Raw genomic sequence first — 24,610 nt, forward strand, 5'->3', positions numbered from 1 at the left:
TGAGTCACGGCTTCTCGCGCTAAGATGGCCTCCCGCTCCGGGGGGGGGGAGCGGCACTTCCGGCCTGCCGCCGGTTACCATGGCAACCGCGGCGGGCTCCCCCCCCGCGGCTCCCCCATCTCCCTAGGCGGCGGAAATGACGCGCGGCATCGGTGGGCGGGGCGGAGGCCCCGCGGCGGCATCCGATTGGCTGGGGAAGGTGTCACTTAAGCCCCGTTTCCTTTCCCCCTCCCGTCACCGGCGGCCCCGCCCCGCCCGCAGCGCGCGCGCGGCCGCGCCGCCAAGATGGCGTCGGCGCTGGAGCAGTTCGTCAACAGCGTGCGGCAGCTCTCGGCCCAAGGTGACCGCCGCCACCGGGGCCCCACCGGCCCCACCGGCAGCCCCTGGCTTCGGGGAGGGGTTAACGAGGGGGTGGGGAGGCCGGCGGGGCTTCATCCGCTCTCCTCAGGCCTTGCGCCGCCGGTTGGGGGCGGGCCCGGGCCTGGTCCTGTCACGGTTGTGGGGATGGGGGGGGGGATGAGGGGTGGAGGGGGTTAGGGAGGGGGGAGCTGTGCTCATCCCCGGGGTTTTTCGGTGGGTGTGGGGAGTGGGGGGCTCGCCGAGGTCCTACCGGGGAGTTTGGGGCTCGGGGGGAGCTTCTGAGGGGTTTGGGGGTGGTGGAGGGAAAGGGGGCACAGGGAGGGCAGCCCCGCCTCGCAGATCTGGGGTGCTGGAGGTTTGGGGTGCTGAGGGGTTTTGGGTTAGTGTGGGAGAGGGTGAGAGAAGGGAAACCTCAGAGTTCCCAGAACCGAATATCCATAAAATATTTTAATATCTCTGCTTAGACCGTCTCAGATTCATTGCCAAGCTTTGCCTGCGTTTGGGCACGGCGTTTCCTACTTCTTGTGCTGATGCTCCCTAAATTGTGTTCTCTGCCCTGGGAATGATCGAAAACTGCTATTTCCCTCTGTGGCCTCAGGCTTTCTCTCTGCAGTTACTTTTGGGTGGAGCTCAAATTCTCTCATAGTTTGGTTTAACTTATTAAATGTGTAGTGCTTTTACTGGGGACAGCAGGTGCAAGAGACGGTTTGTACCTGCAAGGTGGAACAGACAGAAGGTGCCAACTCCTTGTATGCATTCAGTGTAGCTGGGGGGCTTATTTTTGGAAGGTTTTGTAGGTGCAGAAGGTTAAAGGGGAAGCTGTTTGTTATGGAATTACTAACCAGATAGATGCTCGCTGTCAAAAAGTAAACCAGAGGCAGCTGGAGCTCACGTGAGCCTCCAGGAGAAGCACGTGTGCTCGTGGTGGTGCTGCTCCTTGGCTGTCAGCGTGCAGCTGCACAGGAGGTGGCATAAAGGGGCGCCTAGGCAGGCCTCTTATGGGGCTGGTCAGTTGGGATTTTTTGGGGGAAGGGGGAGAGGGAGTGCTAGATGATAGCAGTAGGATTCCTCTGTTAAGGAGGGCATCAGAAGTCAGGTTTTGCAACGCTTCAGTAGCGTTACCAAATCATGGTTTTAGAAGGCCTGTTTCTTTCCATGCTGACACCTGGAGTTTTTTGTATGTAGAGGGCTGTATTTGGGGTGGGCTTATAGGGTTCCTGGGCTCTGGGCCTACATTCAGGCCTTTTGATCCCTCAGTTACTTCAAAATTAACATTTTATTGCTAAGGCTTCCCAGGTGTTTTTTTTTTTTTTTTTTTCAAATGAATAGGACAGACATCTGAGAATACCATTAATCTTTATAAATGGGGGCACTATTACTTAATTTAGGAAAACTTTTGTAAGGGCAAAAGAACTTCTTTCTAATCTGCAAGGACTGAACATTAAAACAGAACTCTGCTGCAGAAAGACCTAGTTCTAATTCTGGTAGTTCTGAGGGAAAAAAGAAAAAAAGATTTTGAAAGCAGTTCATCATAATGCAGAGGGAGGTCCCTGCTTTGCAGTGCCAAGAGCCAGAAACTTTGCTGTCACATTAGGAAAAGCTTACTGTATGTAGGTACCTTGCTTGTTGAAAATTTGTGCTTGTCCTACTGCAGAAAAGTAAATGCTCTGGGGGATGCTGCCTTTTCCTCAGGTTGTGTAGGGAAGCAAGGTGTGATGAAGCACAGGAATGCACAAGCGTTTCCTAACTGGAGTCTGACAAGAATGTTTTGTGTTTCAGGGCAAATGACCCAGCTTTGTGAGCTGATCAATAAAAGTGGAGAACTGCTAGCAAAAAACCTCTCCCACCTGGATACAGTGCTTGGTGCCCTGGATGTGCAGGAACACTCGCTGGGAGTTCTTGCTGTCTTGTAAGTGTTGCTTCCTTTTTACTAACTATTCTCGTACCAAAAGCTCTGACAACACGATGAATTACCAACCAAACGTTTTTCCTTTAGACATAAAATACTTTCAGTCTGCCTTTCAGAGCAATTTTTTTACTAGAAGAAATGTCACAGCAATTTGTTTATGGCTGTGTAAGTATTTTTCCTTATCTGTTCAGCAAAAAGATACAAGCCTGACTTCTAAAATTTGGTTGGCAGGACATTTGTAAGCCAAGCTGTGAGCATTAAGCAATGTGTTTTTTGGGTTTCTTCCCTAGTGACACAGGGGTTCTTATCATAGCTCTTGGTGTTTGTCTGCAGGCAGCACTGAGGGTCTTGCTGCTGTCTGTAATTAAAGATAATCCTTGGATTGCCTTGGTGATACGAAGGGGTTTGGGTTTTGTTTTGGTGGTGTTTTGTTTTTTTTCTGAGGTTTGGCCATGAAGTTCAAACTATCGTTTCCAGTTGTACCTAACTACAAGTGAAGGGTCTGTGGGTGTATTTTAAAATGCTCTTTTAAAGGGCAGATCAGAAATCACGTACTTGTTGTTACCCCTTTGCAGCAAACTGACTGTTTTGCGTATTGATACTAAACTTAATATTCATTAGAATTTCACGAAAATGTGCTCTTGAATTCACAAAAATCAGGGTATCCAAGGTGGAGAAAGGAAAGTAGCTGTAAGAAAGAATATGCAAAATGTATTATTTGAAGAGATGGTATCAGTGAAGCATAGAGGAAAGTGTTCCTGGTTGAAACTGGCGTGGGAAACTCGCAAAGTAAGACTTTGTGAAGAGACAGGAAAGGACAGCCCTAACCCTGGTGGGGAATGGCTGTTTACGATCTAGGTAGGCTTCAACTGCCTATTATAGTGCAGAGCAACTCAAGTAGGGGCAGGATTGGATGCCTTCCAACAGCGTTAAATAGGTGTGTTTGTTTTTTGGTGACATTTCTAGGGTGCAGAGCTAGAGTTCTCACTGCATGCAGATGAGTGTAATCATAACTCATCTTACAGGAGAAGCAGTGTGCGAGTCTGCAGCCCGTAGGGTGCTAAGGAACCAGCAGAGATGAGAGGAACTGGAAGGGAAGAGAAGGAGCTCTTATCAGGAGATACAAGTCTAACAATGCAGTGGTTAAGAAAGCTGTAGCACATTCAAGCAGGAGGTGGCTGCAGGATAGGTAAAGTGTCCAGAGAAGTTGTGTGGTTTTGTATTAAAATTATGATTGTTAGCTACTGTTTCTATTATGATCGTAGTCATTGTACCATGTGAAATAATCTTTGTTTGCCATGGTTTGTTCAAAATTGTAATTCACACCAGATTCCCAATAGGAGTATGCACTGAAAATGTACGTTTGAGAATTGTGCAGCTCCTGGGGAAATCGTATGCCATCTGTCATAAACACCTTGGGTTTGCTAGCAAGCAGCTACGTGCATCTGCAGAGACAGCAGTGAACATTTGGAGACTAATAAACAAAAAGCTTTAAATGTTAAACTTTTCTTTTGTCTTGTTTTAGGTTTGTGAAGTTTTCTATGCCCAGCATCCCTGACTTCGAAACGTTATTCTCACAGGTGCAGCTTTTTATCAGCACTTGCAATGGGGAACACATTAGATATGCAACAGACACTTGTAAGTTAAAGAGTTTTCTGTAAAATCAAAATTTACATATTTTGGTATAGTTTGGCTTTACTGATTATTTTTTTTCACTAATTTTCTTTTCTGTTTGTTTGGTTTTTGCTGTGTTTAGTTGCTGGCCTGTGCCACCAGTTAACAAATGCCCTTGTGGAGAGAAAACAGGTAAGCAAGCTTGGTACAACTAAGCAACCTACATATCCAAGTTCTTAAAAGGGGCATTACTCAGTGCTAAATATTTTTGTGCAGCTCCTGGTGGGTTAAGTCTACTGAGAGGTAATGAACCTAAAGTGAGATTTTAAAATTCCTTTAAGGAAAACTTAGCTTAAAATTTTGGGGAGAGTCGCCTAGAATCATGCTCTCACATACAAGCCAGGAAATCACTAGTACCAAGGATGTTCTTCAGACAATGTATGCGTGAGTAGGAGAGAGCTGCAAAAACTACTAGCACTGGTGAGTCAGTGATACTAGCATCAGTGTTATTCTCACCAGTGTTATATAACATCCTTACCAAAATGCCTTAAAATGTAAGGGACTCTTGTTTTAAGGCAAGATACTGACTTTCTGAGGGCATTTTGAGTGAAATCTAGCTTCAAATAAAAGCAGAGATCCAGTGTGGTCTAAGTGAAATAAAGTGAGAGCCCTGCATTTCCTTATTCAGTGGGAATTTAGATAGTGCTGCGGGGTCAATAAAAGGCTTTGTTATCACTACAAACAAATGTATTCCCAACGAGATTGTTGTTGTGGAGCAGAATTGATGGCACTATTTAGTTTATCAGAAGTTGTATGGCCAAGACTGATTTTATTTTCTGAGAGACTGCAGTATCCTACAAAAAGGGAACCTCAGGTTAACTACTACTTAATGGAACCTGTCAATTAGTGTTATTTTTCATTTGTAAGTGTCAACATAAGATCCAATGTGCTGCCATCTATGAGAAATTGTCTGAAAGAGATGTAATTTCTGACAGCCCCTGCGAGGAATTAGCATTCTCAGACAAGCCATAGACAAGATGCAGATGAACACAAACCAGCTGACCTCAATACATGCAGATCTCTGCCAGGTAAGGGGGACACAGGGGCTTATTCTGAAAGTAAGAGCTTGTAGAATATCTATAACCCTTTGAGGAAATGCATATTCACATGTTGCAATGTAAAAATATCTTTTGATTGTGGGTTTGGGTGTTTGTGTTTTGTTTTTTTTTTTTTCATCTTTTCCAGTAGTCAATGATGTGATATACTGAAATTAAAACACCTTTTTCCTTGTTTTAAACATTCAGTGTGTGCCACCAGCTCTTTGGTTTTGCTCATGACTTCTAGAAGTCTTTCTCTCTGGGCTGAAAGTCATGCAGAGCTTCTTTTAGGCAGTGTGAGTGTAATGGCCAGATACTGTTTGCTCAAGTTTGACAAAAGGCATGTTTGTCTCGGTGTCTTTGGCCTGGATATGCACTTCTGTCTCGTTCTTGGCTCCTGGGATTTGGGGTTGGATGGGAATGTTCAGTGCAATATTTAGTGCTGCCAGCACAGTAGTCTGGAAGGCCAGGACTTGCAAGCAGCTTTGTCGGTCTAGTTTTTGTTTTGTTTTTTTTAGGATTCAGATAACTTATAACAGTTTGTGATCAGTGTTAATGTTTTTCCAAGTGCCACTTTACAATGAATAATCTGTATTATACCATTACTGACATGCAGTGCTTCTTCACTCTTGGAGGAGTGAGATCTATTGAAACTAAGTTTATTTAGTAGTTTCTAACTTCTTTCTGATGAGAATTTGCAATGGCTAATTCATGAAAACTTGCTCTGTTTTCTTATAGCTCTGTTTGTTAGCAAAATGCTTTAAACCTGCCCTCCCGTATCTAGACGTGGACATGATGGATATTTGTAAAGAGAATGGGGCATATGATGCAAAGCACTTTTTATGTTACTACTACTATGGTGGGATGATATACACTGGGCTAAAGAACTTTGAAAGAGCACTCTACTTTTATGAACAGGTAACTTTCAATTGGAAGGGTAAGTCTGAATTGTGAGGAACTAGAAGGCAAATGCAGCAAGTGTAATAGCACCAGGTTAACACGTTATCTTTGAATTGCCTTGAAGGGTAGAAAAGAGAGCTGTGTACTAGCATAAAGCACAAGCATGCCCTGATTATTTTTGTTCTTAACCTTTAGGATACAGTTCTATTAATAGATCTATCCTGCTGTTCATCATGCATATTGGCTTTGCTTTTGCATGTGTGTGCATCACAGTTGTACATAAAAAAAAAAAATGATCTGGGTTAGTTTTTATTTTATTAGCTGTTTTGTGAAGGGTTTGGCATAAGTGGTATCCTTTAGTGTACAAAGTAAAGTAGCAAACAAAGTGACTTTAGAAATGTTTTCTTTTAAGAAGGTCGCTTACAGCTGAGTAACTCTTACACCATAAAACTATGCAACTCAAAGGTTGATGTTAAATTTATCTCACTATAAATATTTTTCAAATGCCTGCTTATTACTGCTGGCGTAGAAACAGTTTAAAAGCTGATACTTGGAATTATGTATTTTTTTAAGAAAAATAAGCTCAGTGGTTTTGCTTCCTAAGACCTTTGTTAATTTTATGTTAGGCTTGATGTGCAACTTCCATTACAGTAATTGCTGCTTTACTTTCTCCGTGAAAGAAAATAACAAAACTGGGAAAACTCAGTGGGGGGGGGAAAAAAGTCAAATGTGCAGCATTTTATTATTTTGCATCAGTTTCTTCTGTAGACAAGGGTGAGTTGTTGAGTAACAGTCTTGGAGTAAACCAAAATCCCTTCTCCCTATTCTACAAGCCTCTTTCAGTGTGCTTAAATTTGATATGGGATGATGTAATATCTTCATGAAATCCTTTTTCAAATTATAAAATAAAATACTAATTTACAGTATAAATCCATCTTCCTTGGGAACTGTGTAATCGTTCATAACACATAGCCACAGGTGATCTATAGTACAACTTCAGATGCATCTCAAGGAAAGAAGTTTCCATTTGATTTTATGTATCACAGCAAGGCAGGCATCACTGTAACTTGATATGTTAAAAGTAGTTTTATGTAGAATTTACTTATTTAGGACGTTTTTTGATATTTACTTTTGACAGAAGTTAGATAAGCTTTAAAACTCAAAGGTGAATTTAATATGTCATTCTATCCTTCCTGCATGCAGCTTTAAATTGAGATTTGGTTAATACAATAACTACTGCTATCTACAAGTAAGTATATTAAACTTGCTTTTTCTTTTTCTCTTGCTTAGGCAATAACTACTCCAGCCATGGCAGTCAGTCATATTATGTTGGAATCATATAAAAAGTATATTCTAGTTTCTTTGATACTACTTGGCAAAGTTCAACAGCTACCAAAATATACTTCCCAAATAGTTGGTAGATTCATTAAGGTAAGTCTTGCAAAAACAGTCAAATAATAGAACAGCAGGTGAATTTGTAAACCACGTGGGCAAGAATTTTTCTATCCTCATTTGATGGTAGTGTTTAGTGTTGCAGATCATGCAGAATAATGCACAATGTGCCAGAGTACAATTTCTTGTTTTCTTTCTAGTCTACAGTGGCTAAAGATTGCCTGGCAACTTTTACATCTCTTACACGCTGTAGGGTTGAACAGACTCTAATTATCAATACTCTTTGCTGATACTACACATCCCCCTACTGACCTTTTACTTTAGAACTCAAAGATGACTCAGGTTTCACTTGGCTTTCAATGTGCAATGCCACTGTTGTAAAAACATTCAACCTGCAGCTTCATACAGTTTAAATAAAAAATGTAAAACTCTTTATTCCAAAACATCAGCTTTATAGTAATGAAGTGAACCTTCCAAAAAGGCTCCATTTTGGAGTCACTAAGCATTCTGATTAGGTGTAGAAGGCAAAAATACAATCTTCACCCTCTGGTTCTGTATTGTCTGTACTGGGATTCATTGGGATCAAGGATGACAGTGTCTTAGAGGTTAGAACAAATATAATAGGTCAGAAATGACTAGTTGATAAGCTACTGATCTTAAATTCAGCTTTCTTCAACTGGTGATCAACTGACGTTCTTTTTCATGCTTTGCCATAACTAAAATACGCAGGTCCTTTGAATGATGCCTCTCATAGCACTAATACAGGTTGAGTGTACAAGGATCTGTGGTTGCTCTGAAGCCTTATGGACATCACCTGTATTTTGAGAGGCACTTGAGCTTACTTAAATTTCCTTTTATATCTGTATGACTTATGTTGAAGCAGTGAATAGAACTTGTAAGGCTGGTTGAACACCACGTTCTTTAAGAGGAGTTCTTATTTTTCTAATTGCAGCCCCTTAGCAATGCTTATCATGAATTAGCGCAAGTTTATTCAACCAATAAACCCTCGGAGCTTCGAAATCTGGTGAACAAACACAGCGAAACATTCACAAGGGATAACAATATGGGGCTGGTTAAGCAATGCTTGTCATCTCTCTACAAAAAGAATATTCAGAGGCTAACCAAGGTAAGATGCTTTTTTTTTTTTGGTTTATTTTGCTGAGAAATTGAGTGATTTAATGTTCCTTAAAGGGTGTATCTCTGAAACTTACTCAAATGAGAGCAAAATGACAATATAATAATGTCACAATGAAATAACTAAAGCAGATTGATGTCTGTGAAGTAGCATCGAGGCTTTCAGATGCTTTATACAGAAAACCAGTTCTGTTGGCTGTTTATGAAATGGAATAATGACTCCATCAGTTTGGTCTGCATACGATGTGCAGTGTAACAGATTATCTTTGCAGTAAGAACTGAGTTTCTTACATCTGGTTTCAATGGTTTGGTGCTTTCTAAATTTCAGACATTTTTAACATTGTCATTACAAGACATGGCAAGTCGAGTGCAGTTGTCGGGGCCCCAAGAAGCAGAAAAATACGTCCTCCACATGGTAAGACTTGTGACTTGACAAAGCTACTAATTTAAAAAATGATCCAATGAAAGCCTTTTAAAGTGTCTGGTTTTGTGGTGCATGTTCCAAATGTCTGAAGAATGAATGAATGGTTCTTATCAGGTTGAAGGAAATACTGTCAGTCTGCTGTGGTGTTTAGGCTGTTCAAAAATTCAGATGTTCTCTGCCTAAAATAAGCGTGCATCATTTTGTATTCAGGAGGTTGTTAAGAAATAAAAAGTAAATAAGTTAAAGATGATTCCACAAAGAGTCAAGGTGTAGTTATCTGAAATTCTGTTCTTACTGATACCTGATATTAAACCCTTTCTTATTTCAGATAGAAGATGGTGAAATCTTTGCAAGTATTAATCAGAAAGATGGTATGGTCTGTTTCCATGATAATCCTGAAAAATATAACAATCCAGCTATGCTTCATAACATTGATCAGGAGGTAAATCTTTACGATATTCATACTTTTGGAATTTCTACTGAAGAACCATACTCTGTAATCATAAAGCTGCTGGGAGATGTCAGTGTAGGTAACTTACATGTAGAGATTGAGAGCTATGAATCATTTCTATTTTACAGTACCAGTATTTAAAGGTTTTAGGTTGGTAGGCAATTACTGTCAGTGACTTTCCTGTTATTTTCTGTGTGGCTTAAGACACATTAGTAGAATGACTGCTTAATGTTGGTGGTGTGAAGTTCCTCGGACTGACTGCATTAGAAAAATGGTATTTAGGTTGAGATTCCAAGGATCTCTTCTGCTGGCTGTTAATAACATGCCTCCAGGTTGAGATGGTTGACTCTCATGGGGCTGTCAGCCAGTGGCCTTAAAAAGGATTGTTGGGAAGACATGGATCAAAACAAGGGAATAAAAAGTGGTATAATACTTTTGTTGGGGAGATGAGGGCAGAGAAGATTTTCGTGCTGAACTTTTGTGATGGCAAACTTTGCTGGTTCTATGTAGCACAACCGTGAACTATCTTTGAGATCTTGTACAAGCTGGACAGAGTAATCAGCTTAGTATATTGCTTTTTTTTTTTTAAGATGCTGAAATGTATAGAGCTTGATGAACGACTGAAAGCCATGGATCAAGAGATCACTGTGAACCCTCAGTTTGTGCAGAAGGTAACTGATCTAGTGTTTTGTAAGAGTTTGTAACAAATGAAGTACAGTGAGTATGTTGCACTGAATGTTGGTATTTATAGAGTTAACAGTTACACATCAATGTAATGTGCATAAACATCGTGTTTAAAATAAAAGAAGTGCTTGTTATTTTATATCCACTTGATTTCCATACCTGTTAACTTCAAAGAAATGTCTGTCTCAAAGGTAAATCTTCAGACCTGGTTCTAAAGAAATAACTCTTTCTCTTCCAGAGTATGGGCTCTCAAGAAGATGACTCAGGGACCAAACCATCCAGTTATTCCTGAAATTAATGTTGCTCACCACTCCGCTTTCAAGTAAAAGCTTAAGAGAATCACGCCTGGAATAGGGCATTGAGGAGTTCCATGAAGAGAGCAGAGAGAACTGAGCTTTGCTTTTCACCTGGACATTGAGAAAATAAAAGAACACCCTCTCAGTACTGTATAATTTCAGAAATATTCTCTGCAAAGAAAAAGGAAATCTCAAAAGAAACTTAAAAGTCTGTTGTGGATTTATTTATCTTCAGATTAACATCGTTAATGCATTAAATAATCTACCTTTTGTTTTAAAGGGTTTGAATGTTGCAGTGTTTCTGTAGCAGTTCTTTTTCCTCCTCTGCAGAAAAAAAAAAAGTGTTATTCAGGGAAGAATACAAACTAGCATTGGTTCGCTTACAAGATAATTACTGGTTCGTTCTGTATTTAAAGTTGGCTCAAAGTGCAGATTTATCATTGTATGGTGGGGGGAGAAGGGGTGGAGTTTAAGTAAAAAATAATAATAATCTCTACTTCATAATTTGCATATACCCGGTGTAGTTGGCTGCTGTCTCTTAAATGATGAAATAAGAACCATGTTCTTCCCAAAAGGGTAAGCATATTAACGAGTCCTTGTTAGGAGGCTTTGCTGAAAAGCAGAAATCTCTATAGGGAATCTATACATGATAGCTGTTTATGAGTTTAAGTTTCTGGTACAAAACACTTCCTAATAATGTTTGCTCTTGGATCAAATTTATTAGGCCTAAACAAGGATATTTGGAAGACCTGCGTGTTCTGGAGGATGCTGGATGTGAAGTTGTTCCCACTGAAAGAAATTTAAAGTTTTGCTCTTACACATGAAGGTATTCAACACGCTACTGTACTATACTTCTGTGGTGGAAATCAGTTCTAACTGAAGGCCATGCTATAGATCATTTATCTGTTTCCAAACAAAATTCTTAATGATGGAGTTCTATACAGCTACCTTAACAAAGCAGGATTTTATTTGGATGCTGGAATGGCATCTAGTTTTTATTTAATTCACTATTTCAAACAAAACCTTTTGGATCCTTCAAGTGCTCACTCCTTAAATCAGTGGTCTCTTTATTCTGTAGCTCTCATGTATCTGAAGATTCTAACTATTCAGTCACCTTTGAAACACTTAATGTCAGTGCAAATCTCCTACTATCGGGCATAAATACACCTGTCATCAAGGCAGAATGTGAGAAGCTCAGCATCCAGTGCTTCCTGCTTAAACACTTGAATAGGAGCTGCTTGCTACTGCTAACCTGCCAGCTTTTTTCAGGTGCTGAAGTGGGAGCTGAGCATTTCTGGCTCTTGCTCTGTGCAACTTGTATGTATTGAGGTCACCCATGGTTGAAAATAATCCATTTGTGCTTCCAGTGCAGATGCAGAACTGCCGGGGTTTTTATTTAAAACCTCTCTCTTAATTCTAGCAGAGCCTCTGTGACAGCAGTATGCTTTCTAGTAGAAGAGAACTATCCCCAGGTTGTTCTCTAGGTGGTGAATGAAGTTTTTAAAGTATAAAATAGCAATTTAGTAGTGAACACAGCATAGGTCCATAGTGTTAGTGGCTCACCATTGAGACCTTGTGCTTCCATAGCCTAGTGACTTCCGTATTTGAAGGCAACTCTTACACCTAAAGCAAAATCTGTTTTTTTTTTTCCCTAACTTGCCTTACTAGCCTTATAATTAAAGATATTTATGGTTTTTAACTTTTATTTCTCCTAGTTAATCCTGCAGTGATTTCAATGCTGAACTGGTTTATGCAATTTTCTGCTCTGGTACTGTGGAAGTGTTAAACACGTGATTACTTGTGCTGTGGGCTGGAGCACAAAGCTGGGTTGTGGAAGTGTTTACAATTATGTGCAGTACTCCGAGTATTGCAAATGACTAACCCCGAACTGCCACGTACACAAAAATGTGGATGGCTTGCCTTTCATCGCCAAGGGCTTGCTTGCCAGGGGGAGAAGGCATGCAGAATGCTTTCATGGAGCTTGAGAAGAACCAGAAATGCTCCCTTTGCAGTGCCTGGGCTTTGGTAGCGCTGGTTCCTGTTAGTGAGCGTGGATGTTCTGCTGAGAGAATGGCAAACTAATATACACACTTGGCAAATAGCTGCTATATTTTCTTTTATTTCCTAAAGTAGATAAAATAAATCCATACTACATGTCAAAAGGATGGCAGATATATTTATGTAGTATTTTCAAATGACGTATTACACTACTTGATCTGATTTTTAAGAAGGCAAATGCTTTGAAAGAGAGATTATGGGATTCATTTTCTGATGTGGATAGTTGTGCTGTTAAACTCTTCATTGCTGTTGAAAATTCAAAGTCAGGTCCCACCTGTAGAATGAGTAGAGAGAAAGCCTTCACCAAAAGTGTTTTGGGGAAGGGCTTTTAAGTAATGGCTTGATAAATGCATACGGTCTGGCATCTGCGTGTCTTGAGATACTGTTGAAATTAAGTTGGATTTTTAATGAAGTAGCTTCTTCACGTCTTGGAACTAATTGCACGGGCTGTGGTCAGCTGAGATGCTTTGAGAACACTTGAGCTTTCTGGTTTTAATTTGTATTTATTGCAGGGAAGGACTTTTGATCAAATATAGGAACACTGTGTGCTCTTGAACTTAGACTCTCAGAGGGCCTGTGGCTAGTTCTCATCATGCATGGCCACAAGATGTGTTCACAAAATACTGAGTGCATGCTTTGGTGTCTAACTCATATTTTCAAGCACCTTAATTAGCAAAGAGAGAAAAACGCAGCTCTGAAGGTAGCATTAGTCCTGCAACTGCACCTCTTAGCCACAGGAGGGGGGTCTAGTTCAGTTATGCTTAGCAGGTAATAAAATATTTTCCAAAAAAAAAAATAAAGGCTGGAAGCTGTATGTATACAATCACCCCTCCTACTTTTGTGCCACTGAGGAACCCTAGTTAGTGACCTTTGCTGACACACCTGCAGTAGTACCCACTGTGCCACATGCTTTTGCATAACTCAAGTTGCCTCCTTCTATACCACTTCCCTTCTCTATCCAACAGTACAACTGCGACCCGTGTGTGTGTTGTCGTAGGTGATCTGTGTAACCTAGGAAATGTTTTCTGCATGGCCAAACTGGCTGAGGAGGTTAGTCCTGAGAAGTTGTTTAAATGTACTATTGGAAAATAAAGATAACAAACGAGTCGTTCTTAGTTTGTCTTAAATGGTTGGCCTGAAAGAATGAGATAGTAGGTTTTTTGGATTTGGCTTTTTCGTAGTTTTGTTCTGTTTTGTGTGGTTTTTGTTTTTGTTTTGTTTTGTTTTGGGGGGTGGTCTTTTGTTCTTTTGATATCTACTGGTCGTTTCTCAGAGCTCTCCTGAACAGTCTCAAACAGAAGTAGTGTTTTCTTTTGTGCAGTTTGTGTCTTGGGAAGTACTGCTACTGGCCTTGTCCAAGACAGACTGGAATTAGATGGGCTTTGGCTCAAATGTGCTGCAAATTAGGACTTTGTACTTAGATCTGATCGTTGTGTTGCAAGCATCATCCACCTCACTGTCCATCTGAATATTTTCTTCTGCAGAAGAGCAAGTCTTCAGTCCACACGTGGCTGCTTGGAGCAGAGGCATAATATATGGTGCTGGTATCGCTGGTAGCTGCCTTTCTGGGGGGTTTCAGTCGGTTTGTAGCAGTATGAGTTGTGCTCAGCTGAATGATTTGTGCCATTATCCTGGGGAAGACTTACTACTTTTTTATTTTTTTTTTTTTTAAAGACTCAGATACTTGAGACTCTTTAGAGGTCAGCTCCAATGTAAAGGGAAGGGGTGGGGGAAAAACACAGCAGTTGATTATTTTGGAAAAACCCAGCAGTTGATTATTTTGAAGCTTGAAAGGATAACTAATAAAGGGGCTGTGGGGTGTACGTGACATATATGTGGCGCAGTTTCCACACAGCAATAACCCTGTGGTAAGATGTGACACCCTACAGCAACACAGGACGGGCTGAAATAAGGGCAGATGTGTAAGAGCCTAAATCGAGGTGTTTTTAACTCGGCTGAGGTGTTTAATTCACTGTCTCTGGGCTGTGTAACCCCCGCAGCCTCCCCCTGACAGGGGCCGGGGCAGAGCCGAGCCCTCAGGGGCCGAGGCGAGGGGCGGGGCCGGGCCGTCCCCTCAGAGCGCGGCGGGGACGCAGTGCGCCTGTGCGCGGCCCGCCCCTACCCCCTCCCCTGCGGGTCGGCGGTCACGTGACACACCCTGTGGGCCGCACCATTTTGCGGGGGGTAGGAGAGGGGGAGCGGGGCCCCCTCCGGCTGTGGGGCTCGCAGGCTCGGACCGAAGCCGGGCTTCTGGAGGTGTAGCACTGATGTGTGCTCTGCACCGTGTGATAACAGCGCGAGGATCAGCGAGTGAAAAGAAGGAGACGTCTTTTGGAGTTTCAAGCCCCCCCCGCACCCTCTGAGGTAATGGTTCCGCCCAGCCCTGTGCAGAGGGCGGCTGTGGGCCGAAGGCGTCGCCTGAACCATGACGGCGGGGCGCGGGGGGGGGGGGACGCGGCGGCGTCTCCTGTCAGCACCGGGGCTGCGGCGTGAGGACACCGCCTGGGCGCCGCCTCACCACCGTCTTCCTCTTCTCTTCTCCCCGTTCTTCCTCCTTCTCCTGCTGGGCGGCGAGCGAACAGCCGAGAAGCGACCTCCCCCTATAACCTCCCCCCCCCCCCGGCGGTGGGTGGGGATGGTACAGCCCGGCGGGGCCGCGGCTGTCAGCTGCCCGCAGCCACGGGACGCACCGGGGGGGCCGCGGCCGCGGTGAGCGGGGCCTGGGGGGGACCGGGAGGGGGTCGGGACGGGGCCGGGCCCGCTGAGGGGGGACCGGGGCCGAGCCCTGAGGCGTGAGGGAGCGGGGGGCTGCAGCCCGAGGGGCCTCGGCCCCCGTCGCGGTGTGGGGAGGGCGGGTGGGCCTGGCACCGGCCTCCCCCTGAGGTACCCGGGGCCCCCCCTGAGGCGCCTGGGGCCTTCCCCTGAGGTACCCGGGCGCAGCGAGGCCGCTTCGCTCTCCCCCCATCAAGGCCTGAAGTATAAACCCCCCCCCCCCCCCATGTAGGGTTGGGCCTCACCCTTTGGCTCAGCCGCCCCTCAGGGGGATGCACAGCAGGGTTTAGCCCAGCTGAGGAGGGTTTGAGGCTTGTTCCCTGTGGTGATGTCGTCTGCTTTCTTCTTTATTCACAGGACGCCTTGACGGACGCGCCGCGCTCTCACTATGAATGCTATCGTTGCCCTCTGCCACTTCTGTGAGCTCCACGGGCCACGCACCCTCTTCTGCACCGAGGTCCTGCACTCGCCGCTTCCCCAAGGCGCCAGCAGCGGGGACATCGCTGGGCAGAATGAGCAGGCGGAAGAGGAGGAGGGCGGCATCCAGATGAGCAGCAGGATCCGCTCGCACAGCCCGGCTGAAGGTGCCAGTGCTGACTCCAGCAGCCCAGGGCCGAAGAAGTCAGACATGTGTGAGGCAAGTGCGAATAGCTGCGCGTGGACATCAGTGGCTTTTTTACTTTACTAAATCTATTACTTTTCTAAAAGCTCTTGGATTCTCTAATGCAAATTGTGTTGCTATTTGTTTGTGGGTTTGTTTTTTTTTTAGCAGGAAAAAAGTGAACTGCACTTGTATTTGAATATGACTGACAGCACCAAAAAATGTCTAAGTCCTTACACAGTACAGCTACCCATGACAGGATGTTAAAGGGACTGTGTTTGAGGCTATTGATCTTAACAAGATCGTCTTTGAGGTCTCTTTTAAGCCCTCTATGCATTTTAGTCTTGTGAGGCTGAGAAATGCTTCCCTCATCCTCTAAGAGTCACTGCTTCATTAGCTCAGGTCTTACTATTGATTAATGTTAGTCTGTAACTCTTGAATGAGAAACAAAATTGTCAAAGCAATTAAAAGGGTGGAGAAAATGTATGTTCTCAGTTGTTCATGTGCCTGGCTCCCCTGTAAGTTATGGCCAGTAGTATTGTTAGGCCAGCCAGGGATGGAAAAATGAAGAGGCGATCGAACACCTTAGACAACTGCACGTTCGTTTACGTTGAATTTGCTTTTCTATCTTTAGGGTTGCCGCTCTCTTGCGGGAGGACATCCTGGGTTCGTCAGCCACGACAAGGAAACTTCGATCAAGTACGTCAGTCACCAGCACCCAAATCACCCCCAGCTCTTCAGCATTGTGCGCCAGGCCTGTGTCCGCAGTCTGAGCTGTGAGGTAACTGCCTCGGAGTACAGGAAGAAAGCCTGTTTAGGGCCTTATATATTGTTTCAAATCCAAAATACTACTTTTCTGATCCTAGCTGACCTGTGTAGCCTGTGAGAAGGATGGAATGGGGGTGGAAAGAAAGACCCAGAAGTCTTTCTTACTGATAAACTGCTCGTGTGAGAATGTTTTAATCTGTTGCTTTTTTATCCAAAAATTGCTGATCTTTGTAGACCATTAACATTCAGCATCTTATAGAAGTGAAGAGCCTTATAGATTAACAATGTTTGTATGGCAGGATCAGCAATTTCTTGTGGATTCTCAGCAATATTGTAGTTGAATAGATCAGAGTTTGTAAAATAAAGTTAAATTGAAGTTTGTGTAGTATTTGTAGGATGTCTCTAGAGGATTGTTTTACCACAGATTTTGGATAGCAGCCTAAAAAAGGTTTGTTTTATTCATCAGATTTGTTTTAAAGAGCAGGAAGATTTTATTCAAACAGTTCATTACTGTTTCAGCTGCGTGATGAGCTGAGCTACTTTGGTGTATGTCCTTCAAATTCAGGTCTGCCCAGGACGTGAAGGCCCTATATTTTTTGGAGACGAACAGCATGGTTTTGTGTTCAGCCACACCTTCTTTATCAAAGACAGCCTGGCTCGAGGCTTCCAGCGCTGGTACAGCATCATCACCATCATGATGGACCGGATTTACCTCATCAACTCATGGCCTTTCTTGTTGGGAAAAATCAGAGGCATCATCGATGAGCTTCAGGGCAAAGCACTCAAGGTGGGTCAGCGCAGAGGGTCCATTTGGCTCAACATTAATCAAACATTATGATAGTTGTTTTGTATTTCAATCCAAAAGCTGATCTAGCTCACTGCAGCTGGAGTCTTTAAGGTTGGCACAAGGGACAAGAGGATAGTGCGTATCTGCGTGGGCAGGAGGGAGGGAACAGGCTGCCTCTGGCCTTTTAAGACAAACTTGATGTTTTTCACAGACCTAACTGCTAGACAATAGCTCTGTTAGCAGTGTAACCAAAGCTGTGAAGGCCAGTGTTTTGGGAGCAGATAAGTTGCTTAATAATTTTTCTTAATCAGGAATAAGATGTCCCTTCTGTTTCTTTTCCTATAATTTACAGTGTATATTGGATGACTGTGTGTGATACATCATTTTCATTTGTTGGTGTTTCTTGATGTGCTTTGTGTTTTTTTTAATCTGTGTAAGTATTTTATCTTTTTCAGTGTCTTACACTGCCCTTCTTCTGTGTTCTAGGTGTTTGAAGCGGAGCAGTATGGGTGCCCTCAGCGTGCCCAGAGGATGAACACAGCCTTCACTCCCTTCCTGCACCAGCGGAACGGCAACGCAGCCCGCTCCTTAACGTCGCTGACCAATGATGAAAACCTCTGGGCATGTTTGCATACTTCCTTTGCTTGGTAATGCCACTTGTGATTCTACCTTCTAGAACTCCTTCGTGAAAAGGGTGCTGCAATATTCTGAAAGGGTGGAAATGTGTTTTGAGTGTTGGGGTGGTTTATCTTGATATAGTAAGTTGGACTTAGCTCCTTCTAAATCAGAAACTACTTAGCAAAGCACAGAAAGGCAGCAGACTGATGATGTATTTAGGACCAAAAAAAAGTCTGCTGATGGAAACAATAATGTATAAAAACAAGTAAGGAAAAATGCAAGAAAAAATGCTTCTGGCGTTAGTGTGGTGGACGTGGGATTCGCACTTGAAGTAGAGCAGCTGTTCACCTGGAGGTGCCTGTGTGTTGTGATAGGCAGCGGGAGAGATGCAGCCATGTGGCACAGTAACTTGGCTGTGGAAGTCCACGGCATGTTTGTCCAGTGCCTGATTTGCTCATCAGGCTTCCCTGGAAAGCTGCCACAGAGAGGGTTGCAACACTGGCATGTGACTTGGATGGGGATGAGCACATTGCACGAGGTAATTGCAACATGGCAGGCCCTTCGGTGACTGAATGGCAGTAACTGTGAGATGCGCTGATAGCTGAGGCACGGAGGAAAGCATAGATGTGTTGATTGGAAATGCACATTGGTTAGCGGTTGGATGTTTTGCTGACTTCACTGCAGCAGGTTTCTTTCCAGATTTTTGCACCTAGCAAGCTTAACAAATGCTGCTTCCACTTGTTTTTTTCAATGTCCCCAGGCTTTTGAAAGCTTGTGGCAGCCGACTTACAGAGAAGCTTCTGGAGGGAGCACCAACAGAAGACACCCTCGTTCAGATGGAAAAACTTGCAGGTGAGATCTAAGTTTTCAGAGATGGAAGACCCTCTGAGAATGCTTAGGCTGGTGAAACACCAAGTTCTTTGGTCATCATTGTAAGTGCAACCATCTCTCTTGGACTGTAGTTTGCGTAGGCACTTTCGAGGCAGTTTCTTTTCCTAGATAGCAGCAATATTTATAACAAATCTGCCTTTTTTTGCTAGACCTCAAAGAAGAGTCAGAAGGTTGGGATGGTTCTGAGGAAGAAGAGAAGCCTTCTTCACAGCCAGATGCTGTAGAAGGACAGGAGCTATCTAAATGCTCTCCTGAAACCTCTCTGATGCCAGATTGCAGCAGCTGGAATGTAGCTCACAGAAGGTTGTCTGTCTTCCGCTCTCTCAGGCACATGAGACAGGTAAGAGAGGAACACAGTTCTTCAAAGCCAGGTATTATTTGCTTACAACAAAAGTGCTTCAGGGGAAAAAAAAATAATAAATACAAACAAAACAAGTGATTCTGTGCAGATGTAGCTTGTCTCCAGTGCTTCCAGTTACCTGGCTGAGGGTGAAGTGCATTAGACCCACAGTCTCTTTCATGGTAGCTTGCTTTCCTGGACGCTCCTGACAAATAGCTCCCGTGTTTCTGAACTTATGCTCCTTTATCTTTTTAGCTTCCTTTTGTTCTCCTTTCTCTTAATTTGGAATGCTTGAAGCTATGAAACTACAGCGCTGTATTGCAAGTGTGCGCCTTTGGAGGCTTGTCTAAGAATAAAGTTTAATATTTCATGACTGAATCACTGCTGTGAACATAACCCAGATCAGAGAAATGCCTGGAAGTTATCATCACCTAATAGAAGTCATTCGGTCCCATTCCAAGCAGGCCTGTGTCCATCTTGCCAAAGCCACTAACTCAGCCAACATGCAGGCTGATTCATGTAATCTTGCCAGAGAACTGAAGGATTTGGAAGAACCTAGGAATACAACTCTTCTCTTACTGTGCTTAATGCTGAATTGGATCACGGGTTAGGCACAGTGGTGAGGTGATGCTTTGCTGCTGTTTGTTTTTGAAACCACAGGTGGAGGTGAAAATTACTTTGCATGATAGCGTGGCACCTTTAGCACCTGTCAAAGAAATACTCGGTGCTGTGCTTTTGAATGACTGTCTATGCACACAACTTGCTAAATTATTATGTTAATTTCTGCTCTTCGGTTCTAGACGTTTTCTTATGTGGCAGTCATGTTTTTAACAGGGCAGACTGGACATTTCACTGATTTTCCTAATGAATGCTATGTGGTTTCATTTCAGGTTCTTGGGGCATCAGCATTCCGCATGCTGGCTTGGCACGTTCTGATGGGGAACCAGGTCATCTGGAAAGCTCGAGACATGGATCTTGTCCAGTCTGCTTTTGATGTGCTAAGGGTTAGAAACTTTTTTTCCTTTGTTTCCTGGCTGCTTGTTTTTCCATATATGTTCTAGTAGTCCAGCCTTCCTAATGACCTATCTCTAACATGTAATCTTGTGGAGAATGTGTTCTAAATTATGTGGCTGGCGGGGAATCCAACCTTTGGATGTCTTGGTTGTCCACAGATAGCAACTGCATAGTTTTTTAAGCTGAGTAAGATGCTTCTGCTCCCCCAAATAAGCAAAATCTGCATCAGCAGTTCTCCAAGTCCTGGCTGATCGTGGAAATCGTGGAGAAAAGTGTGCTTTACTGGTTTAGTTCCAATGTTTCTCTCAACATGTTTCCTTCCTTCTCTAGACTATGCTGCCCGTTGGTTGCGTGCGGATCATCCCCTACAGTGACCAGTATGAAGAGGCATATCGATGTAACTTCTTAGGGCTTAGTCCACATGTCCAAATCCCATCCCACATATTATCATCTGGTAAGAACCTGTAGCAGAACCCTCTCTTTAACCTAAAAAAACAAACTACCAAGGCATTGTGTTTTTTATAAGGTATTAGCAGCTGGTCTAAAAATGCTGCATGAACTAAAACCTGTAGCACTTCCTTTGTTTTCCCTATATGCTTGCATGATCAGTAGCTGAAAAGTGTGACACTTATGAGCATTAATTGTACCAAAGCTGAAAGTCCTGCTTCCTACTGATTACAGCAAAGGCTCTTGCTGGACCAAGTGTTGTAAGCTACCAGAGCTGCGTTTTCCAGGAGCAGAGTTTGTAGCTGTGTTTTAGAATCAGAGCTATTACAGTTAATGTTCTTTTGGGCTTTTCTTGCTCCAGAGTTTGCAGTCCTTGTGGAAGTTCGCTCTGCTACGCGGTCCAGTCTCTACCCAACTCTGTTTGATGATGAGCAGTCCCTCAACAAGTACGAGTTTGTTGTCACCAGCGGTAGCCCTGTCGCAGCAGATCGAGGTGAGTGCTTTGAAAGCAGAAGAAACTCATATCCCTGAGATTAAAAAGAGCATCCTGATGTTTAACTGCTTTTTTTTGCCATTCATGTACTGTCTGAGTAGAAAGCTGGGTCACTGTACAACTGGGGTTGAGAATTTACTGCTGCTACTACCACAGTCTGCTTAATTAAAAAGGGTTTGCTTTACCCAATCAGTGTTCTGCTTGTTAATTTTCAGAAGTGAAAAACTAATTCTGTGACATGGGCACAGTAGCAATTGTAGGGAAACTCTTCTGTAACCCATGATGAACACTTTCTATCCTGAAGTACCTGTCTGTGGTTTGTTTGTTGTTGTTTTTTTGTTTTTGTTTTTGTGTGTGTGTGTTTTGTTTTTTTTTTTTTTTTTGAGTCAGTTCAGTTTAATCTGCTAAACACATAAAGCCCATGGCATTACTCATCATCTCCCATATTCTGCTTGATAGATCAGTAGGACTGGTACAGAAATGGCAGACCTTTTCTTGCCTTCTTTGTTCAAGAACTTAAACACTTGCATCTAGATGTGATTCCAGTCGGATCCATCAATCTCGATTTAATGAGAAGTCTTAATTTAGATATGTTGGCCTCTATCTTTGACAGATAGGACAGATAGCTAACCCTTTCTGCGTTGTCTGCTGAAGATACAGGTGCAAAGCAAAACAAAGGTTCACTCCCTCTAGACTTCTTTCTGTGCTCCAGCAGCTGTGTATCCTAACAAGTATTCAGGCCTAGGTCATAGGATCAATGGACTTGTCCTTGCTATTACCAGTGAATGTCTCAGTGGGTAACCTGTAGATGTGAGTCCTGTTTCTTACCCTGTTTCCCTCCTTTCTGATTTTGTAGTTGGCCCTACAATCTTGAACAAGATTGAAGCTGCTCTGACCAACCAGAACCTTTCTGTAGATGTTGTGGATCAGTGCCTTGTTTGCCTGAAGGAGGAGTGGATGAAGTAAGTACAACTCTGCTTTCAGAGAAACAGCTTTGTTGTCAATCCTGGAATGGTTACACCAGAGTACAGACAAACCTGTAGTCAGGTAACCTTGACCTTAGTCTTGAGAGCAGTCAACTTTACTGCTGGGAGCTGACAAGATTGGAATTTATTCTACTCTGATCCTCTCTGGCTTTCAGCAGGTCTTCACCTTTATGCTTCAGTTCATGCATCTGGAGATTACCTACGTGACAATACTTGTCTGCCTTATATACATTGTGAGGATTAAGTATGCAAATATATATAAGCCTGTCAATGCACACTATATTCCAGTGCAGATAACATGCCAAACAGATATCGTGGTTGCACCCTCAGGCACCACGTTTCAGAGATGCAAGCAGTTATAAAGGAAGACCAAACAGTCATGTGAAATAATTCACAGAACATTCAGGTTTTGTAAATTTATCTGAAGGCCAGATGGGCACTACATGTGCCTCGCAGGGAGATTCCCAGTTGTCACAGTTAATCATTTCACTTTTCACATGAATGAAAAATCAAACCAGAGTTAGGCGTGTTACTGCTGAAACGAGTAATCTCCTTAACTAATCTCCCCTTTTCCTGTACTCCTCTTCTCCCCGGTTTCTTCATTTAAAGCTTGAGAATAATTTCTTTGGAATATTGTTTGAGGTTTTTATAAACAAGTAGTTGTAGTAGGTACTGAGAGAAGCTACATTTGGTTGTTTCCTGCTTGATGCATGCAAGTCTATTGTAATAGTGACAGGAGTTTGTTTTTGTTTCCTGCAGTAAAGTGAAGGTCCTCTTTAAATTCACTAAAGTGGACAGCAGACCCAAGGAAGACACACAAAAACTGTTGAGCATTCTGGGAGCTGCAGAGGAGGACAATGTCAAGCTTCTCAAGTTCTGGATGACAGGCCTGAGCAAGACTTACAAGTCTCACCTGATGTCAACAGTTCGCAGCCCAACGTCCTCGGAGTCCCGGAACTAAAGGGTGCCCAACCTCACTTGCTGCCTTCAGATAACTGCAGGGAACCCCAAGTTACCTCTGCTGAGCCTGCAGCATGTGTGTTAGGTGGATAGTGAAATTTCATCACTATTCTTGTGGTCCTAAAACTAACTTGAAGAGTGACTTGAGTCTTTTCTAATTGCTGTGAGACTGGACTAATAAGTGCTAATAAATATTGCTGCTGTCTGTCCTGAAACTCAACTCTAAATCTAGACCTGCACACTCAAGACTAAAATACAGCAACTTTCAAAGAATCAGCGGGAATTATTTGAAATCCTGTGCTGTCATCCTAAAGTATTATGGTGCTTAATCAATTTTAGATTTCATTGGCAAGACTCAGATACCTGTGGCAGCATCCAGAACTCCTGGGAACGGATGTAGCTAATCTCTCCGAATCTCACATAAGTCTCCTAAATGTCTGAGAGAAAAGAACCAAAAATAAGTGACATGTCACAGCGTATGGATCACGTGTAAATTATTTAAAACCACTTCACGTTCAGATTTACAAAGAGACTATTTTCTGCTGTAGCGTTAAGTCAGGAGTATCCTGTTGGAGTCACGTCACTCCGCTTTAATTTATTTATATCTTAACTTGAGACATTTTCAGCATTTGCTTTGGGAATTGTGTCTGGGAGGGAGAACTGTAATACAAGAAGTCTCAAAATGCAGTCTGCTTGCCTCTCTAGAGGGTGAAATACTTGCCTTGTTTTGCCTGTGTTGCAAAACTTCCAAGTAATGAAGATAACCTCTCCAGGGTAAGGTCTCTGGTGTTCTGTCCTCAGATATAGTTTTCTAGCTTCCTAATTAAGCCGAAAAGATCCAACCTGTAGGTGCTCCATTCTTATATAATTCTATAGTAGCTATTTTGAATGCTTAATAGTTCAAGACAACATTGGTGCATTTTTTAATTAACTAAATGGACATTCTTTAACTGTATTGTAAGGAATTACTGTTTCTGTTGTGAAGTCATGTTTTTTTTCCTCAATCATTGTTGGGAAAACTTGACATTACTATAAATGTTTTTAACAAGCTAGAAGCAGCTTTTACCCAGGTGACCTACTACACTCATTCAAACAAGAATCAAGCTCAGAGGGGGGTGTTTGAACTTGTCACGAGTTCTGTTCTTATGTATAAAATATGCAGGTTGCTTTTGTCTGTAACATCTGTAAAATGGAGACAAGCATTAAATCTCAGTAAGAGCTATTTTTGTAAAATGGACAAAGCCTAATTTTGTGTTGATTTGTGTGCGTGTATTGGGGTGGGAGAAGCAGCATCCAGAAGATGAACAATTCATCCACAAGATCGTTCCTGCATCTCTTAGCCCAAATCTAATGTACAGCACTTTAAGAGGTCTTTTCCTCTTAACTTTGTAGGTATTAGTGTGTTTTTTTTTGTTGTTGTTGTTGTTTCATTTTGTTTTGTTTTGTTTTTTAATGTATTTTGAGGAAGACGTAGTGGTACATTGATAGAAAATGCTTGACTGGACATAACCACGGGATGTTCAAACAGCAAACCTATTTGGAAGAAAGGTGTTGTTTAATTTCAAGGTTCACAACAAAGCTTGCATCTCTCAACCCGCAATAAGGAAACAAGGG

At 42.8% G+C, this 24,610-nt stretch overlaps 2 protein-coding genes across 6 annotated transcripts; both read left to right on the forward strand.

The window, feature by feature from the left end:
• The first annotated feature begins 52 nt into the window (after positions 1 to 52).
• On the forward strand, positions 53 to 13,427 carry COPS3 (COP9 signalosome subunit 3). Of its 2 annotated transcripts, XR_014698097.1 has the most exons (13): positions 53 to 340; positions 2,140 to 2,269; positions 3,795 to 3,907; positions 4,026 to 4,075; positions 4,879 to 4,971; positions 5,719 to 5,898; positions 7,171 to 7,311; positions 8,225 to 8,398; positions 8,735 to 8,821; positions 9,159 to 9,272; positions 9,872 to 9,952; positions 10,204 to 11,087; positions 11,977 to 13,427. XR_014698097.1 is itself a non-coding variant. In XM_084536224.1 (12 exons), the coding sequence occupies exons 1-12, from the start codon at positions 286 to 288 to the stop codon at positions 10,255 to 10,257; spliced, it is 1,272 nt and encodes a 423-aa protein (XP_084392350.1). In that variant the 5' UTR covers positions 53 to 285; the 3' UTR covers positions 10,258 to 13,427. The 2 variants fall into 2 exon arrangements, 1 of the variants encoding a protein (XP_084392350.1); XM_084536224.1 differs by having other exon boundaries at positions 10,204 to 13,427.
• Positions 10,960 to 24,237, forward strand: FLCN (folliculin). 4 transcript variants are annotated; one of them, XM_084536223.1, is made up of 12 exons: positions 10,960 to 11,087; positions 15,449 to 15,728; positions 16,327 to 16,473; positions 17,026 to 17,247; positions 17,734 to 17,894; positions 18,626 to 18,717; positions 18,906 to 19,096; positions 19,987 to 20,100; positions 20,441 to 20,564; positions 20,919 to 21,050; positions 21,907 to 22,012; positions 22,796 to 24,237. In XM_084536223.1, exons 2-12 carry the CDS (start codon positions 15,480 to 15,482, stop codon positions 22,995 to 22,997), a joined length of 1,740 nt encoding a protein of 579 aa, XP_084392349.1. In that variant the 5' UTR covers positions 10,960 to 11,087; positions 15,449 to 15,479; the 3' UTR covers positions 22,998 to 24,237. The 4 variants fall into 4 exon arrangements, with proteins under 4 accessions (XP_084392349.1, XP_084392348.1, XP_084392346.1 ...); XM_084536222.1 differs by lacking the exon at positions 10,960 to 11,087 and adding an exon at positions 14,487 to 14,683; XM_084536220.1 differs by lacking the exon at positions 10,960 to 11,087 and adding an exon at positions 14,745 to 15,028.
• The last annotated feature ends 373 nt before the right edge of the window (positions 24,238 to 24,610 follow it).

Source organism: Aythya ferina, assembly GCF_964211825.1.
Source record: "Aythya ferina genome assembly, chromosome: 15".
NCBI classification, from domain to species: domain Eukaryota; kingdom Metazoa; phylum Chordata; class Aves; order Anseriformes; family Anatidae; genus Aythya; species Aythya ferina.

Excerpts from the sequence above, each read along its gene's own strand:
- COPS3 (XM_084536224.1), top strand. The coding sequence starts at position 286 with ATGGCGTCGGCGCTGGAGCAGTTCGTCAACAGCGTGCGGCAGCTCTCG. Across the intron at positions 3,908-4,025 it reads TAGATATGCAACAGACACTT|TTGCTGGCCTGTGCCACCAG; the intron begins GTAAGTTAAAGA and ends TGCTGTGTTTAG. Across the intron at positions 8,822-9,158 it reads AAAAATACGTCCTCCACATG|ATAGAAGATGGTGAAATCTT; the intron begins GTAAGACTTGTG and ends TTCTTATTTCAG.
- FLCN (XM_084536223.1), top strand. The coding sequence starts at position 15,480 with ATGAATGCTATCGTTGCCCTCTGCCACTTCTGTGAGCTCCACGGGCCA. Across the intron at positions 15,729-16,326 it reads AGAAGTCAGACATGTGTGAG|GGTTGCCGCTCTCTTGCGGG; the intron begins GCAAGTGCGAAT and ends TTCTATCTTTAG. Across the intron at positions 20,565-20,918 it reads ATCCCACATATTATCATCTG|AGTTTGCAGTCCTTGTGGAA; the intron begins GTAAGAACCTGT and ends TTCTTGCTCCAG.